This window comes from Ixodes scapularis, unplaced genomic scaffold (genome assembly GCF_016920785.2).
Source record: "Ixodes scapularis isolate PalLabHiFi unplaced genomic scaffold, ASM1692078v2 PGA_scaffold2__306_contigs__length_199485367, whole genome shotgun sequence".
NCBI lineage: Eukaryota > Metazoa > Arthropoda > Arachnida > Ixodida > Ixodidae > Ixodes > Ixodes scapularis.
Genome location: NW_024609857.1, coordinates 190941263 through 190960241, shown reverse-complemented (window position 1 = coordinate 190960241; position 18979 = coordinate 190941263). Strand labels below are relative to the sequence as shown.

General features: G+C 44.8%; 1 protein-coding gene across 4 annotated transcripts in view; it reads right to left on the bottom strand.

Moving 5' to 3' along the window:
• LOC115316337 (UDP-xylose and UDP-N-acetylglucosamine transporter) overlaps positions 1–17475 on the bottom strand; it is a 29907-nt gene extending 12432 nt beyond the window's left edge. The window contains exons 1-9 of one of the 4 annotated variants that reach the window (XM_029975731.4): positions 17202–17466; positions 14725–14791; positions 14212–14300; positions 13473–13586; positions 11586–11688; positions 10069–10118; positions 8149–8230; positions 7256–7307; positions 6856–6965 (exon numbers count right to left, since the gene is read on the bottom strand). In XM_029975731.4, the coding sequence (XP_029831591.3) occupies positions 6856–6965; positions 7256–7307; positions 8149–8230; positions 10069–10118; positions 11586–11688; positions 13473–13586; positions 14212–14288 (588 nt within the window). In that variant the 5' untranslated portion in view covers positions 14289–14300; positions 14725–14791; positions 17202–17466. Of the gene's footprint in view, positions 1–6855; positions 6966–7255; positions 7308–8148; positions 8231–10068; positions 10119–11585; positions 11689–13472; positions 13587–14211; positions 14301–14724; positions 14792–17201 lie in introns of all 4 variants that reach the window. The other 3 variants (XM_040214626.3, XM_029975730.4, XM_029975732.4) reach the window with 3 other exon arrangements.
• Positions 17476–18979: the final 1504 nt, after the last annotated feature.

The following is an 18979-nucleotide window of genomic DNA, read 5'->3' as shown; positions in this document are numbered from 1 at the left end:
TGTCCCACTTTGTATGCGTCAATAATACTTCCGGACCAGTATGGCATACACTCTGTACTTCATGAAAAAAGATTTGGACAGTACAAAAAGTGAATCTAACAAAAACTTCAATGACGCTTGGAATCACTGGGCAATCAACGTTTGAGTATGGCAACTTAGATGGTTCACTTTCTTTTAATGTGAAAGCATTAACTGTCCCATGGATCGAACTGGTGTTATCAGCTTTTGAAGCCGCGCCAAACGGCACCTAAATTCCCCTGTCCCATGGAGCGAAGCCTGTAGTCTGTTGCAGCAAATTTAGGGGTAAATTCCCATTGGCTCCGATGCGCCATAGTTCCAAGGAACATCACCCCACAGAGAAGCCCTCTCCATGGTGCTGCGGCCCGCCCGCTGGCAAAAGGGAGGATGGAGCGCGCTCAGCAGCCCCTCTCTCCCCCCTCTCGGGTCACGTGTCAGGCGTGGCCGGAGGCCCGGAGGGAGGGGCGGAAGGGGGAGTGAAAAGTTCCCGCTCCTCACGTGTACTATGCTCTGCTGCTCTGCTTTGAGCTACGTTATGCCCAAAAAAGCGGGGCGCGCTGCCCGCTGTCCTCACTCGTGCAGGAGCGGGCGCACTGGCCCCTGTCCTCTGCGCCATGGACAGCGAGGCATGCTGCTTGTAAGAATGCGCTGCGAGTAGGAATTGCATTCCTACACGTAAACAATTATAAGTGTGCTCCTGCAAGTGTTTGGCTAGCCTCCTTTCGGACGTGGAAATCGCCTTTCTTTACATATGGTGTTCCCGGTAGGAAGTAGGTGACTGCAAAACAAAACGCCGGAATTGTTTTTGATGAAATTAATGCAAAATAACTGGTACATCTCAATAAAAAAATAATAAAAAAAATAATAAAAAGTTTACATAAATCAGTTTCTTCTTTAAGCTTACATCAAATATAAATCGGAGATACATTTACAGTAACCCCTCATTATAACAAAGTCAACGGGACGGCTAAAAAATTCGATATACGGTAAACGACTAAATTTTTTGCGAGAACCTAATTTTCGCACGAATCGCTTACGATTCGCGAAAAATACGTCTTAAGAACAATTCGTGCAATATGTGAACGCTACGGAAGCTACACTCGATTCGTGAAAATTAGAACCCGCGAATAATTTCAAATTTTCAGCTTTGGTCCAATTTGCGAAAATTTGAGCCCGTGAAAAGTAAGTCGTTTACAGTAGGTGATAAATCGATAAAAGCAGTGCAAGCAGCTTTGAAGGTGGACGGGAACACTGCGGAACCACTCTGACCAAATATTAATGCGAAAGCAATAACTGTCCCAAGGAGCGAAGCTGGCGTCATCTGTAACCACGAAAAACGACACCTGAATTCCCACTGGCTGAGCAAACCGGCACCTAGTCTCATTGGCTGCAACGCGTCATATCAGATACTTTGCCACGTCAAAGTATCTGGTCAAAGCGGACGCGCCTCAGAGGTAAAACACAAAGACAAGCGCAGCAATGCAAATGCATCGTCACGCAGTCCCGGTGCTGCGACGAGCTTCGCACTCCCGCCGCTGCCTCAACCAGCGGCGCAGCAGTCACCAGCGAACCAGGGCGGTCTGTGCACGCACCGCCGCACTCCCTGGCAGTGCTGCGGCCGCTTCTGCTCCTCTTGGCACCGAAAATGCTTTCGCGTTCACAACTCATGAGAAGTGCTTAGGTGTTTTCGAAATTTTTTAATCAAACAAACCTTGGTTATGAACATCCCGCCACAGCTTTACTGGCTAAAGAAATAATTAAGTGGAGTTTGCTAATAATTTCATCCGGGCATCAGTTCTCCTCAAACTGCTCCAGGCATTGCAAGAACACTGTCACCACCACTGCATTCCACACTGTTTCGAAGAAGTCGTAGGATGTTTCGCATCTCTGTAGTCATTGGCGTTTCCCAAGGTGCCTCTCCGACGTCGCTTCGTGTTTCCCCTGGCCGCACACAAGATTTACGATCGCAGCATTCGTGGCAGGAGCAACGACTGGAAAGTCCAGATCGACAACCGCGAACGAATCAAAGTTATCCTTGGTGGCTTTGCCAACATGTTTTCGCAAACTCCTGTAGAGATTGTTGCAGTTATGTAAATCGTGCGTCGGCTTGGCAAGCATGCTCGCGAGAGAAAATTCGACGTGCGCGAAGCAGTCGGCCATCTTTCACTTTTGGGTCGTGTTGTGCTTTCTCCTGCATGAGAAACTTCGTGAACCCGTCCAATATGCGTTGCTTGTTCTGCAAATTGGTGGACAGTGTCGAACAGCTGATGCCGTATGTCGAATTCTTTGGCGATTTTGGACTTTAGCTGGCCATTTTCCTCAACCTTGCAGATCTAAACGACTTTCGGTAAACACTCCCAATCCCCCATACGACGCATGTGAGCATGCAGTATGCCACAGGCACACCTGCGCAGGCGCCCCCGTCGGGGGCTCCTGAATGGATGATCTCCTTCAGGCTCAATTGCTTACTTGACCTGATTCCGACAGAACTCGTGAATAGTGTCAGAACACTGACGCTACTCCCGCTGCTCCCTGCCTGCGTCGGTGCATCGGCATTGGAAGCGGTGCTCTGCCAGCTGTGCACGCCTGCCCTTCGTCACCCATTTACTCAGTTTTTCCAGTCCGCTGTTTGCCTCGGCGGAGAGGGGGGAGAGAACGCAAGGGTCTCCAGTGTGCCTCTGTGTAGGCTTGCGTGCTTTTGGCATGTGGCCTTTGTAATAAGCGTGGTCGGCCACCAATACTTTAAATAATCCGGTTAAAATTATGTGCATTTCGTTCGGTAACACGTTGAACTTCTATAAAAGTGATAATTAAAAAAAAAGTGATTTCTTTATAATGAGAAATTACTGTATAATATTTAAATCATTTCACCTAAAAGAAGTAATCTGTCTTTCACTAGTCTTTTTGAGCATGCGAAATGGATTCATCCATCCGCCCAATCAATTACAACTCCGGTAAATATTTTTGACTTTGGGATTACAACCGTTTTCAGATAAAGCAGGGTCCCTAAATCCATGTTCCGTGTAGTTTTATAAATATCACGACACAAAGTTTGGTTTCAGGTGTCTACGAAAATACCGAAACTATCTGCTAAAGGATGGCAACAGTGATCATCAGCCGTACGGCAGCAACATGACATCACCGTTGGGCTGGGGTATGTGGTACAACCAATTAACCGCAGCTCCACAGCGACGTGACGTCATGAGGGTGCTGCACCAATTGGTTGTTCCTTGACTAAAAGCTAACCCACTTGCCGCCCACTAAAGAGCAGCTGGTCACATCTCTAAAATTGGTTTTAGCAGAGTATTTGGCTTCACTTTGACATAATATTTCGGCTGCGATCATATTTTGTGCCACTAAAGCGACACCATTCATTTATTTTGGTTTTGTTTTCGACCAGAGTTTCCCTTTAAGACAGCCTAAAAGAAAAATTCACTTATAAATTTAATTACATTGTAAAGTCCAGAATGATTCCAAACTTTTTTTCTTGATACTAACCACAATGTTTCGTTTTCATATTGGAGCGCATCTCTGCGCCCGCGATCCTGCCCTACAGTGGTTGACGTTATACTAGAAAAAAAATAGCTTGAATTGTTTGGTTACTGAGAAAGCTTTATTTGCTGCAATACTTCAGCAAAACAAACCAAGAATATCTCCGAAAGTTATGTATATGAAAATGCTGAGAAAACGTTTCCTTTCCGCCAAAATGTTTCCTATTAGCTTCATGCCCACGGTGCCACTGTTGTCATTGATTCTGAGGCCAGTTCCAAACAAAGTATGAAAGGTCTCTCAGCCTCATAAAAAGTACAAAAAGTAAAAAACAAAAACAAAAAAACGATGACCGTTAAATTATGGTTTTGAACTCGAGCACAGTTTGCGAGTTGTTTAACAACAGTGGCTTTTTCTTTTGGTTTTAAAGTGTGCAAAGTAGTCACATAATTTCATGAAAAAGCGGCAAGCTTGTGTAAGACAAAATGTATATATATAGTACTGACCGACCCAAAATCAACCTTACATGTACAATCAGATCTGTCTGCCCATCTCTCTGTCCGCCTGTGTGCGTGCGTGCACCGCATGCAAGTCTTTTTTTTTGTTTCCTTCGCATTCTGGTATGCTTGCACAAGATGCCACGTAATTATTGAAAGAAGTGGAAGATAAAAAAACAAAGCTCACCTCTCCGATTAGCGCAGAAGAGCGCTGAATTTTTCTCGTGTTCAGCCTGTCATACACTTTTATTTGCCTGATGTTTCTTTTAAAATTACAAACAAAATTAATTTATATAGATGGCATCAAATTATGGGCAACTGAATGAAGATACGCAGCTCAGTAATGGCCGAACCGTGGCTCGCGAGACTTATGTGGCTCTTCAGCGGTGCCAGTGCGGCTCGTGGCTCCCTGGTAAACGCCGCACCCCCTTCCGGCAGGATCAAATGGAAAGACAGAAAAAAAAAGCAGTCCGTGTTTTGTCAGTTTTGTGCCCCCCTACGTGCATCGAACACGGTGCTTGTTTTACGAATGGAGACTCACAATAATGAAACATACCGAAGAACCGAGTCATGAGTGGAATTTGCAATGGCCACCAACTGAGAAGACATAACTTGTTTTGAAGTGCAACGCTCCCTTTTTGCTGGCTCTTGGCTTAAAATGGTTTCTTTCGGTGGCACTTTCTACACGTCTGTCTGGCCACCCCTGCACTAGCTGATCATTTACTGAAATAAATCAACAAAACACTAAAAACCAAAACGAAAAAAAAAAAAAAAAAGTGATTAAAAACTTTTATGTAAACCAGATTAATTTGATTTATATCACAGTAGCTAGAAAAAAGTGATTAAAAAGTGACTAAACAGGCAGCACTTGTCCCGTATAGTCCTCCCTTTTTGTCCTTGTCTCTTTTACACCGTTTTTCACAATGTTCATGTATCACTAGCTGTATTTCTAAATGCAGAAGATTGATTGATCAATATTTCCAATTACTAAAAACAGCGAGGAAGAAATAATCACTAGAAATTTAAACTTTTAAGGCAACGTTTAATTAACAACCTTTCATTCATGTAAACCCCGCTATACAAAATGAGCTTGATATGTTTCTAGCTAATGAAAAAGCTTTGAATAAAAACAGAAAGAATAAACATAGGGACGGACAGAACAACACTTCTTTCGACTTTCAACACAAATAGCTTTATTAGCACCGGCACCCGAGCCCAAGAAACCAGAGACGGAAAGGGGAAGGGCGAAAGGCGGGAACATGGAAAGGTGAGGGGTGGTAGGGAGAGCATAAAGGCATAAAGGCGACACAGACAGGAAAATTACTCGCGGGGAAGAAGAAAGGCCAGGAGAGAAGCCGCAAAGAGGCGAGGCCGCTTGAAACGAAATCACCGGACGGGCGACCTAGGCCCGCGGGGTCCCTGTCAAGGCCATCAACTGCGGGCGAAGGTAGGCCACGTCCTTCGTGGAAAGGGAAAGAGACGGCGCCGAGATATTTCGGGATGCGTGCATTATCACGAAAGACTCGATTATCTCTCGGCCGTAGCGACCTCGGTTAGAACCTAGGATTCTTGCCGAAGAGAATCCAGGGCAACATGAGGAGCAGGCCCTATTGTGGACGGCAATCGGGTGTAGTGAATCCCTCCCATTGACCTCTCTCTCATGTTCGCGTAACCTGTCGTTAACGCAGCGCCCTGTCTGACCGATATACTGTGCGCTGCAAGACAACGGTATGGTGTAAACGTGCCCCGTCGCACAGGGAACAAAGCTAGTCCCGTGCTTCTTGGAGCATCCGGACTGGATCGGCGGGGGTTCATTTACGAGACGACACATAGAACCCAGCTTAAACTGGCACGAAAATACGACATCGACGTCGTACCTTCTGGCGACTGCCCTGAGGCGATGTGAAGTGTTGTGGTAATACGGCGTGACCGAAAACTTTTTGGGCTTCACTTTTTTTAGTTTCTTTTCTTTCGCATTCCGATTGCTTGCAATAGGACATTACGTAGCTAAGTGGAAGCTAGAAAAAAAGAAAGCTCAGGTATCCCCAAAAGAGTGTTGCTTTGTGCACGTGTTCAGCCTGCTAGTATAAGCTTTTCTCGCTTGATAACTATATTTAATTTCATTACAAAACAAAAGCACATAGAGAACATCAAATGCTAGACAAACGGTAAAGAAAAATATAATTTGGAAATCATTTTCACGAGAAAGGTCCGATTTAAATCATCCAAGTAAAACTGGCGCGACTGAAATTACGATTTAAATCAACGTGATTTTTATTCTTCACCCAGCTACAAACTGATCCTAGAGTATTCATAAATGTTCTAGAAATGCAAACCACTTCGTAGCGGCAGCAACGAGCGTCCTGTTGCTCGGTACAGTCAACGTGCAGCCCACGGGCACTGCCCAAATGTTGAGAACGGACAGTTTGTCGTCTGCTATTGGGACTGGGTGCACCACCTTCCTCTTTTACCCTGCCGAACCCGTTGAAATGTCTGGACGCGCCCAAATGATGCCGCCCCCAGAGCACTTAATGGATCTATAAATGGCCGTTTTCGTAGAAAAGTTGGTATGTATGTATCCACACGGTCGGAGCGGCGAGACAGCACCGATAAGCTCACATATGCGTATTGTGATAATGTGACAAGCAGTAGCCACTCGCAATATTCTCACCAACAAATCGAACGAGAAATATGGCCCTCGTGGATAATACGCGCTGTTAACGTTTATACTCTAATGTTTATACTCGTAGGAAAGGAACCATATAAGCCGCATCGCTTTACAAAATGCACCAACACAAAGTTTGTAAAAAAAACAAAAGAAGCAAATTCTGCGGAACTTGAGGCAACTCACGGCATAGAATAGAGATTCTCGGGGATGCTTCCCGTAGCGAGAGGCCAGGGATTCCTGGTAGATGCCCATGCGTGCAGACAGCAGGAGGGAGAACGTCAGCAGGGCTATGCCTGTGAGTGGACAAGGGTGAAAGAAAAGGCCAAGAGGTTAACACCCCCCACCCTCATGGCACGTTGGCACGAGGCGACACTGTCAGCGAGAAGACAATGTCGGTGCTTCTTCCCTGTTTATTTTGAAAGAACATTGGCGGGCACCACGTTTTACCACTTGGAATAGAGTCCCGAAAGAGAACCTCCCATTGGAGTAGTAGCCTTGATCACAACCTTTCACATTTAAGAGGAAAAACAGGAAAGACCGTCCATCACTTGCCCGTGTCAACCGTGTAGCACTCCTTACATACCTTTGCATTTGTTGTAGAAGCTCCCCATTTCGGATGGCACTCCTGGCTTTTCCTGGAGTCGGAGACAACAAAAATAGATCTGTCATAAAGGGCTATATCCGAGATTCGGGAAAATTAGCACTTTTGTTTTTAAGGACAGGACACACTATTTTAACGCAGCATACACAACAAGTTTCTATTATTGCTGCAGTCCTCTTTTGAGAAATTTTTGGTGTGACGCAGCGACAATACAGCCGTTCTTTCTATGTGCATGTTGGTTAACGCGCCTGGGGATGTGCTTCTACCCCTTGACTTCTGCGCACTACCACAGCGATCGGACAAGAGCCCCACCCAAGTGTCCGCCACAATATTTATCGTAATCGAGTGCAAGTTGAGTGCTCACGCAGTGCTCGCGTCCGGGCCATTAGCCACATTCGACTACCGTCACCCTCGAAGAATCCCCGCGACTACATCAGCAAGCTTTGCTAAGGAGAATCTGAAAGAAAAAGGACGCTCCAATCCTCAAACTGAACTACAACAAAGCACCTTCTGGCACGGTGGCATTGCATTTGAATATACGCATGTCACACTTGCGTGACTATGCTAGTGTAAAGTGAGCGACATTCAAGCTCAACATTGCTTCACGGCCCTTTTCAAGTCAATTCCCACTGACCAATTTAACAAAAAGACACGTGTGATGTCGCACAAGTGTCATAGTCGGGCACAGGAAAAGAGATATGAGGGCGATGCTCACGTGGTACTGCACAAATGGTTTAAAATCACACCAGGTGAAACCATGCATAGAACGGTAAATTCCGCTTTGGGTGGCCGGCATGCACGGTGGCCGGCATGCACGGTGCAGACGGACCAGAACTTCAAAAATTACCAAAACACGAGAACTGCTTTCAACTAACCTCAACTTGAACAGATGCCATTGTACAGGCCACGATGCCAGCGGTGATCATGAGAACTGCAACATACTTGGACATGGAGTACCTAGAGATATGGGCATAATCGATTGTGAGCAAGGAAAGTACCTCTTTGTACCATTTATTTTATTAATTTATTTGTTTACACTGCCAACAGTCAGTTGGCAAAATAAAGAATGAACGGAAAGAAAAGGAAGAACAGCAAGGAAACCCACTGAAGTCAAACCCGATCACAACGGACTCGGGTAGAGAGAATCAGCCCCTATATCGAATGTACGAAAATGTTTGATCAAAATGCGTGCAAAATATACCTATCACGCATAACGAACTACACGATGGATATATTGAGTTTCCAGTGCCTACGACCACCGGCAAACATGCGAGCTCCAGCACTTCTGGCGGTTGGCTTCCTTGCATTGCAGACGGATGTTGCTACTCGTCCGGCACGAAGCCTCCACTTAGCTACGCTTAGTCAAGCCCTAGCGCCGTAGCGCCCGATCAGGTTTCAGATTTCGTAACAACTGTGACGCTTTTCAGCCAATCAACTACGTCAATACTGGTCGTTTTGGAACAGTCAAATTTTGGGCGCGCAAGCAGCCAATGCTTTGCAGACCGAGCCTCGGCATCAAAAACTTCGCCTCCACAGGTCTCCTGCAACTTGCCATTTTGTTCTGCAATCTGGTACGGCTCACAGTTCAAGATCACGACAAAGCGGCGGCACGCTCTTCAGCTCTTGGACAGAGTGGACATCATTACTGCATAACTGGCTGAAACAATACTGGCAAAACAAAGAAAGATCTAGACAGGACGCAGCGGAACTGTCAACTGAATGGTTTATTTAAGAAAATGTACAAATAAAAAGAAAAACCGACACGTAAACACACTTCTTAGGAAACCAGCGTCACTGGTTCCGCGTATAGTGAAAATCTTTGTCGGACAATAACATTCGTCGTGTTGAATGTGGTGAAAAAAAAAAAAAAAATTGGACGTTGCCACCACCTTCAACGTAACTAAAAGTATATTAAGCAACCTCTGTGTATAACAAACAAATTGCAAAAATTTGCCGTGAGCGGGTTTTGCTTTAATGAATTGTGTATATCGAATGAAACTGGGCGTTTTATAGTTTGTTATAAATGGGTTTGACTGTATTCAACAAGCATGTGCTTCAAAAGTGTGCGACTAAAAGCATTCAGTGTTTCCAGGCCGACAACATTTTGAGGGAGCTTGTTCCAATCGGCCGTGGTGTTTGGGAAAAAGGACACCTCGAAAGATACAGTTCTGCACATCAATTGACAAGTGTTCAGATATGGAGATCAGGGGAGGTGTGATTGGCTGGACTGGATCTTGACGACCGGAAACCGAGTTCAAAGTTGGAGTGTCAAGTTCTGCACCTCACGTGAGCCTCATCCAGAGGTTCCCAGACGAACTGGCAAAGTTCCTACTGTGCAGCCCAGAAAAGACAAGTTTAAATTAAACTTCCGTTTCGCGCACAATAAAGCGAGGTAAAGGGATTCCCTACCAAGAAACAAAATCCCAATGTAGAAGAACAGAAGAATCTTGCTGTCAAGATGTGGGCAGAGAGGGTCGGAACAGTTAGCCAACAGGTTTGTTCCGTGCTATCAATGACAGACAATTTTCCAACAGCCCTGGACCCTACTTCGTTTCACATTACGATGGACCGCAGATGACGCTATAAGCCATCAAAACCAATCCAACGTCGCGTGAGTGTCACGTAACTCGCAAGAGGAGAGCAGCAATGCACAAGGTGTGTAGTCGCACAACACATTCCGCAGCGCTGGATTGCCTGGGACGGCTCGTAGCATCCGCTGTGACCCGTCGTAAGGTGAAACGGAGTACAGTCATGAACTCCAAGATGGCGTTTTCAATGAAGCATGTCAAACTCACCTTTTTTTGAGTAAAATAATCCCTAACAACATGCTTGCAATGAGAGACCCCTGCAACAGAAATACGTCAGGTTGAAAGGACCCGTACGGCAAAAAAGCTGCACCAACAATGGGAGCATGTTTCACACGACTGTTGCAAAATACAGTAGCAAGGCTGACGTTAAAGGAAAATGGGCTTCGAACAACGGCGTAACTTATCGATGCACCACCTACCTGGGCTGATTTTATTGACATCACCCATGGCACTTCTGCTCTCTAAACAAAACTTTAAAACAAAAAAACTGCCCGTCTTTTTGGTACATCCAAAGGGCACTCTAAATGCGTAGCACTGTAACATAGCAAAGACATAACATGTCCTTGTTATGTCACGTTGTCACCTGACGTCATGGGGTCACGGGGACCTGTAAATGCTACGTATTTGAGCGCCTTTGGCATTGTGTTAGGGCGTCACACGGTATCCCAACTGCAATTCACAATGTGTCACGTGGCACCACGATGCTGCAGTGTCACGTGACGTGACGGAGGACTTACAAATGCTCTGTATTTGTGATGATGTCACAGTGTCATGGGGCACGTGACGTCATCAGGGCTACATCTCAGCACGGAAGCGAAAGCGCCAAGAGCTGGCCCTATAACTGCTACGCATTTATTTGAGGCACTTCTTTAGTCCACCGCCCAAACGTCCCGTACACAAACCATCAGCTATATAGCGCTGCGTGCATGAAAAAATGCTACTCCACATTTCTAGAAGATTCATGTCTACTCTTACCTCAAATGTTTGACACTCAAACATTCTAGGCTGAATGTTTGAGATATTGAGTGTACTAGATGACGAGCCTAGCATGGCCTTACCAATTCACTCTCCCTAAGACTCTCGCGCTAGCTAGTTGCCACGCCGACACCTCAACGCTCGCTGCCGCTGCCTTCGACGCTTGTTGCTGCTCTCTCGATGCTAAATTGTTTGTTCCCTTTCTGGCACAAGTTTGCCGATTATATCTTTATTTTCAGTTTTACGCTCGACGATTCTTTACCATCCGTGACAATAGCATACTTAAATCTGGGCAGAGTGACAGCGTGACGCCATGCGACGTAACGCCGGGTTCTTACGTGACCGTGCTCGACACATGCTGCGGCTCGCATGGCGGAAACGACGCAGAAATAGAAGTGGGCTTTGCCCTGTTGGATTTTCGTGTCTTTGGACTCTTGAAAGAGTTCTTGAAAAGGAAAACATTCACCAGCAATGAGGGAGTTACTAAGGTGTAGGAAAGTGGGTGTTGGAGAGTGAGTGAGCCAGAAGAACGTATTTTATGTGGAATCAAAAAGCTGCTGGAGTGATCATGCCAAACCAGCGTCACAAAAGAGAGGGACTACACATACTGAAAAGTGACCCGAGCTAGATTGGTGAGATCCATGAATTTTTTTCTGTATTTGGATAATTTGAATTCAAATCCAAACGCCCTACGTACGTGCAAGTAAAGTGAACATGCTGTTGGACTGTGCAAGGAGACGTCCACTTACAGACTTGAATATCATGTGCAGGGGCATGGATATGTCGTAGGAAAGAGCATTGTTGTTTGCGATGCTCACGAGGAAGAACATGACGACCAACATTACATAATGCCTGTGAGAGAAAAGAAGCAAGACAAATTGACTTACCGTAAAGTTCCCAAAGAATGCCCTCCCAAAATGAAGAGATAAATGGTGAAAAAACATGGAATGGGCTATCTTTGGGGACGCCACAGCAAAACTTTATCAAAAATTATTGATAAACACCCTGGCACTGGCTACAAACCATGTGACGCGGGAACTGATACTGCAGATAGCAGACACCGCGAATTCGCGTTTCACGATGCAATAAACACGCGGGAATTCGCAACAAACTCCTGTGTCACGGGAAAGGATATCGCAGGTTGCGGACGCAGCAGATTCGCGTTTCACGGTGTGAAGGACCAGCGGAAACCTGTTGAGAACTGGCATCTCACAGAAACGAATACCACAAATCCCAGACGCAGTAGATTCAAGTTTCATGGTGCAATAACCATGCGGGAACCCGCTACAAACTTGCCTGTCACGGGAACCGACATTGCGAGTACAGATCGCGGACAAAAATGCAGGAATCCGCTACCGCTACAAACCCGTATGTTATGGGACCAATAACGCAGATCACGAATTCAGCAGAATCATATTTCACAATGCAATATACACGCGGGGCCAATTCGTGTAAAATCGAGATCGTGGACAAAAACACGGGAATAGGCTACAGACTTTCATGTCACGGGAACCGATACCGCAGACTCGCATTTCACGGTGCAACATATACGCCGGGACAACTTGCGTGTTACGGGAGCCGATATCGCATGCGCAGACTGCGAACAAAAACGCGGTAACCCACAATGAGCTCACTTGTCAGACGTTCCGGTACAGCAAATCGCGCGGTTGATGCAATTCACGTCGGACATCGCGTGACATCCAACGGAAATCGGGGGGTGGGCGATGTTTCAGAATTTTTATGTTACAGATTTTTAGCCAGTAAAATGGGATGGGCGATCTCTCGGGGACGGGCATTTTCTCGGAACTTGACGGTATGTGCACATGAAAAAATATCATGCCCAAAAAAAACAGAAAAAAAAAAAAAAAAAAACATTTTAAATGTAGCAAGAAAAAAAAGTCCAGCAGTTTTTAGGAGAGGATTCTCTTCCATTAAAAGTACCTTTTTTGCCAAACAAAAATTTGGTTCTACAAATACCTGATTCTGAGTTCAAAGCAAAGCTAAAGAAAATGACAAATTCTTTCAAGGGCTAAGAAATCAAATTCAAAATAACTTGAAAGTACAACAATAACAAAGGTCTGCACATGGACTTACATACAAGGGAAAGTCCAAGCAAATAATAAAATCTTTCAAGTAAAGGCAAATATAAAACTCAGTGACCTGAGTAGTCTTTTGTCAGTGCAAGTAAGTGTTGGAAGTAGAGGAAACTCTTTAATCGGTTAATTAATTCACCTATGTGTCGCTGATGCCACGAGGCAATATAATTCAGAAAAATATATTTTGGACATATTTGTGTCCAGCAAGTTTACTAAAGCTCGCTTGCGGTATGTTTGCTTGAAACAAAAAAAATTGTCTGTTTGCTTAGTATAGAGAAACAAAGAAAATTGTACCTTTCTAATGTTAAGAAACAATGCAAACTTGTGGGCAACTCTGATACTATAAAATACCATACCAGTTTAATAAGAGCAGTGGCTCAAAGTGAATTTCAAACAATATGTTACCACAAATCAAAGGTTATCTAAGCATCCACACAGCCCTACTAATATAGTATTTGTGTGAAACTCTGAAAACAGTTAAATACAATGAAAACAAAACAAAAAAAACAGCGAAGACAAAGTCAAGGGCATGAAACTCACTTGAGGGGCACCACGGGGCGCCTCTTGCCAAAGTTTGTCGAGAATATAAAGCCTTCCACAGAGATGAAGAGAAAGTGAGAAAATGTGATCAGGTTGCTGCATCCTGGATGTTCCCTGGTGGTTAAGAAAAAAAAAAAATCAACCAAAGCACTGAGCATCAGTAGGCAGACAAAATTTGCAACCTCTTTCATCAGCAGGCCGAGTCGTCACGGAGGGGGCGGGACAACAAGTCGCAAATTGGCGGGCGGGGGCAGGCGAAGAAGAGGCAGAAAGGAGGTGAAGACCTTCTCTGCCCTAGAATGGGCTGCCGGCAAGAATGGGCTGCCGGACAATCCCCATTTGAGGTCAAAACTGCCGTGTGGTCCTCAAGCTTGGGAGGAAGTGGCAAAGGTGTCGTGCCAGGGGCCGCATGAAACTGCCTTGCGGGCCGCATGCAGCCCGCTGGCCGTCAGTTGCCGGCCCCATGCTTACTAAGGAATATTATTTGGCTCATGACATACATTTTAGAAATGTCTGTCATGAGACAGTAGACATATTTAGTTTTTTTGATAGTGCCAGCGTAAATTCACTTTTGGGTGTTAATAACTTCAGAGTTTTAAGAGTTTCTTGAATCAACGTTCTTGAGCTCATAGCTTGTGCCTCAAATAGCGAAAAAATTTCATGCCCAATCAAAGCGATGCCAAAGGATGTTTGCCGTTCAAGGAAAGTGAGCCAGCGTACGTAGGAAAAGACAACTTACTTTACGAGGAGCTCCAGAAAGACAACATTTGTGCAGCAACCAAGAAAAACAAACAGTGTTGCAATGGCCACTCGCATTTTTCTTGCAGTCTGAAAGTGGAACATTACATTTTAATAAGCATCAACTTTATTTATTCATACGTGGTTATATTGTTTATTTTACCACTGTAGAGTTTTCTAGTGAAAATCGCATAAGGAAGCACTTTTATATTTCTCACCAGAGCGAGTTCAAGTTGACACTGCAAGGGAAAGACAGTTTCCCCTAACACCAGCACATTGTGGAGGACCACTTCAAGTGCTGAATGGCACAGCTCGGGAAAACTTGCATCTTCTTTCATTGCTTTTGTAGCTTCTAACTATTCAGCACTTGTGGCACAAACACATAAAGACAGCTTGACTAGGATAAGCGATTGAACGTGTCTAGTAATCACACGAAAAGATCCGACTCAAAAGACGAAATAATTTAAGAAATCTCAAAGGAGCGAATATGCAAAATTAAAAGAATGTCACATACCTTTTGTTTACAAGTATGACAAAAACAAAATTATCTCCAGCTGTTTGTATTTGCTTGAGTACCTGTTCTGCAAACAAAATTTCCACTTGCTTTTTTTTTTCCATTGGAAACTATTTGCTTCCACAAATCTCAGAAACAACAATCACCAAAAGGTACAGACCTTAGCAGAGAACAATCTTATTCAAAGGAGTGGAACCAAACAGCCTCTTGCAACACTGGTCCTGAGACGCCCAATAAAAGATTTGATATGGGCCGAACTAGCAGACAATTCAGTCCAAGGCCAGTTGAAGAGGCCAGAACGTCTCATTAAGCAAACCATTACAACTAATTATAATGCAATTAAATGCAAAGGTGCAAGCAAGCTGGACAAGAATGACGAAAATGATCCCTGGAGAAGGGGAACAAGAGGGACACAGCACTCCACTGGAAATGGAGAGGTCCCGGGTTCGATACCCGGACCAGGCGGATTTTTTTGGTCGCCCACCTGTCACCTAGTTGTGTTTGGAGATTTGCGTTTGTCCTTTGTCTCTCTTCTCCAGGGATTATTTTCGTAATTCTTGTCCAGCTCGCTTGCACCTTTGCATTTAATTGCATTATAATTATAGCCTTAAAGTGCAAGCCTTTCAGCCTTGTTGGTGTTAGACTGGTGGCAGCTGATAAAACCCGTTTGCTCTACTGACGTCTAACACCTGGTTAGCTCAGTTGGTAGAGCACTTTACTGGAAATGGAGAGGTCCCAGGTTCGATACCCGGACCAGGCAAATTTTTTCGGTAGCACACCAGTCACCTAGCTGTGTTTGGAGATTTGTGTTTGTCCCTTTGTCCCTCTTCTCCGGGGATCATTTTCGTCAGTACAACTAATGCACTGAGTTGAACAGCTAAGGCGGGGGTCCCTAAATCGTGGTCCGAAGACCCTGCGTTCATTTGGGAGTTGCTCTTCGATGTTCTGCAAAGTACTGAGAAGAGTCTAGGAGTTCAGACCTAACATTTTTGCAGCTCAAGCTCTTGCAATGCCCTTTTAGTGGTCAGGTCTGAATGCCTTCCTATAGATACAGTCCCTAACAAAAAAAAAAAAAAGTGTGAAGGACGGAGCGACAGCGTCTCATCCTCTTCACGTCCCTCGACGGTTGTTTGTCTCTCACGCAGCTTGAGACGTGCTTCGAGAGTAGCGATTGTGCCAAGTGGCCGGCCATTTTGAGAAATGAGATACAAAGCAATTTTCTTCAGTCTTTCACCACATCCGGTGCTAAGTGCGAAGTTCACGATGCGGCATGCGTGTTTCGAATGCCCAAGATCGGCCCTAGATGACGTTACAGTAACATCACGATTTGCACAGAAGTGTGCGACTGATAAAAGATTATTTTTGTGTATCATCACGGTGAATTTGAACTGCCTGTGCCACACTGTCAACATGACAAAGGCCTCAGGTTGTGATAAGCTCAAGCAAATCGGTGCAAATTCTATTTACTGAAAGGGCAGGCCACTGGGCATCGTCACCACTCTTGAAACGCACCACATGCTCTGCTAGAGCTTCCTCTGACGACCACTCAGTGGCCCTTCAAGCGCCAGGGGCTGTCGTGCCGTCGTTCGCTTTTCTTTTGTTTGAGACTGTGCATCTACTAAACTACTCGCTGTCATTTTTTCAGATATTTCATTTGGAAGGATGCATTTTCTGTGATGGTTCACATAAAAGAAACATAAGGATAAAATTAATGCGAGCTGGTGAAAGGTGAACATCGTGACTGTAACTTTTAGACTGGAATAGGGATAAGGTTTATTACTTACTTTATACTCCAAAGAGTAAAGCTATACTCGCCTTCAAATCTTTTAACAGGAATGACACCACGCGCAACCGAAGCAGAAAAATAATTCGATTACGAGAGACATCTAAAAACTTAAAGTTGTCACAAAAAGATTGCTTATTTGTTGTTTTATTGATGTAACCTGCGAGATCCGTATGGCATTGTGGAAATATGCGCTTTGGTTTCTCCTGCTTTCGCAGCGTATAAACGACACAAGTGAAACACAGCCGGGAAGACAAAAGCTCCTGCATAAGGGTGGGCACTCAAGCAACACAACCAGATATTTCCAGGAAGAAAAAGTTTAAATTAATTCAAGGAAGCCATAGTTGTTCTTGAAGTTAGAGGATGAATGCAGAGAGAGCGTCTTTTGGAACACACGCGTCCACTGCATGCGCGTGCTTGTGCAACGCCAGCGTTCTTCGAAACGGCACAATCGCGCTCGTCTTTCCGTTCAGCGCTTACACACTTCCAATAAGAACCAAATATTCCGTTTAAAATGAAATCAAAAAGCGACACAGGCAAACGTTTTACGTGGCGTCAAAAACAGTCGCACCAAAAACATCGATTACAAGCTTTCATAGGAAATGACAAAACTCAAACCAATTCAAACGTCATAGATACGAGCGCTAGCGGACAAATAAATAAATAAAAATACATAAATGAGCCATTCACGTACGAGTTTGGGAGTCGGTTCCAAACGAGCGGATCACAGCTGACCACGGCGAAGACGACGTCACGGGCGACACATCAGCACTATTGCTGCTCGCTACGATGCGACGCAGACCTTAGAAACTGCAACGCACCCTTTCTTTCCTCACGCTGATTGTGCTCTGTCATTCCAGGTAATGTCCTTTGTCTTTGAATTAGCTGGAGACCCAGAAATGAATTAGCATGCGACAAGCGAACGCGGCAAACGCGGCAAAACAAACGTGTATATGGGAAACAATGTTGCCGGGCTAGAAGCTAGACCGGCTAAACTGTATAGATCCTTTTTTTTTTCGTTCATTTTTATTTTTAACCCCCTCGAATGACTCTTAAAGGCATATATCTAAACATAACAAATATATATAATGGAATATAACAATTAGAATAATATTTATACATTTATTACTAAAAATTGTATGCTTTAGTTTTAGTTTCGATTTTACTGCTTTAGTATTTTGACGCTAGATGAAAATCGGCACGAGTGGTTACTATTGAAATATAAGCGTCCGCTGAGGCCCGTACTTTCATCGCGAAATTGCAGCGATTATCACCATCTAGAGAACATATGAAATCTAGGCAACTGTAGTAGTATTAAACGGCCAATGGCGCGGAAAACAGAAGCTGTAAACTAGGAGTCCCCAAAGTTCTTGGCTAATAAGGGGCGAGATGGGGGATATGTCGCTGTCTCGAGGGTTGGAATATAAATAAACAAATATAACTAAAAAAAAATAGTTCTTTACTTTGGTGGAGAAGGAAGATCAACGAAGCTGTACGCTCGTCCCTTGTGTTTCTTTTTCGTCCTCGTCTGTTTTGCGCGCTATTTCCTGCGATGAATTCCCACCGACTCGCCTCAACTATCCATTCCTTTATGATAGCTGCGCTGGAAAGGTTGCCGCCATCTATGAGCGATGGCGGCAACCAGACTAATTGTCTGGTTGCCGCCGTCGCTCATACATGGCGGTAGCTGTCCAGAGGTTGGTGTCGACATTTGTTGGTACCGGACACGAAACTGAGGAAACTAGCCCTTAACAGCTCCGCTGTAAAAAAAAAAAAAAAAAAAAAAAAAAAGACGTTTACAAATATTTGTAATGCGAAACTAGAAAGTAGCTGTTGAGGAGGGGGAGGGGAGGGTGCGGAGGGGAACGTATGACCCTCCTCCTCCTCTACACCTCCCGCTGAATTTGTTCATGAGTGATGTGACAGGAAGTCATGTGACGTCATTTTCCCCGCTAAATTTAGCGGGGAAATTGAATTGGTGTTGAGGTCACTGAGGTCAATTTCCCCGCTGAACTTAGCGGGGAAACTCAACCTGCTAAATTTAGGGAGAAATTGACGTCACATGGCCTCAACACCAATTCAGTTTACCCATTAAATTTAGCGGGGAAAATGACGTTACAAGACATTGTGTCACGTCACCCATGAACAAATTCAGTTTCTACGCTAGATTTAGCAGGAAAATCGACGTCACGTGACTTTAAGACCAATAAAATTTCCCGCTAAATTTAGCGGGTTGGTTACGCCAACGGCAACGCCGCGAAACGCGGAAAAGAAAGAGAGAAACAATAAACTTTATAAAAGCCTAACAAGATTCAGAACGTTGGGTTCCTTCTCTTACGGCCGGCGTGGTGCCTCCCCTGCAGAGTGGCCGGGCGGACTGGACCGGGCGGCGACTTGCTCGGCTCTTGTGACCGCAGCGAGTTGGATAACGCAGTGGGAGCTGAGCAGCAGGGCCGTCCACTGAATGTCTCG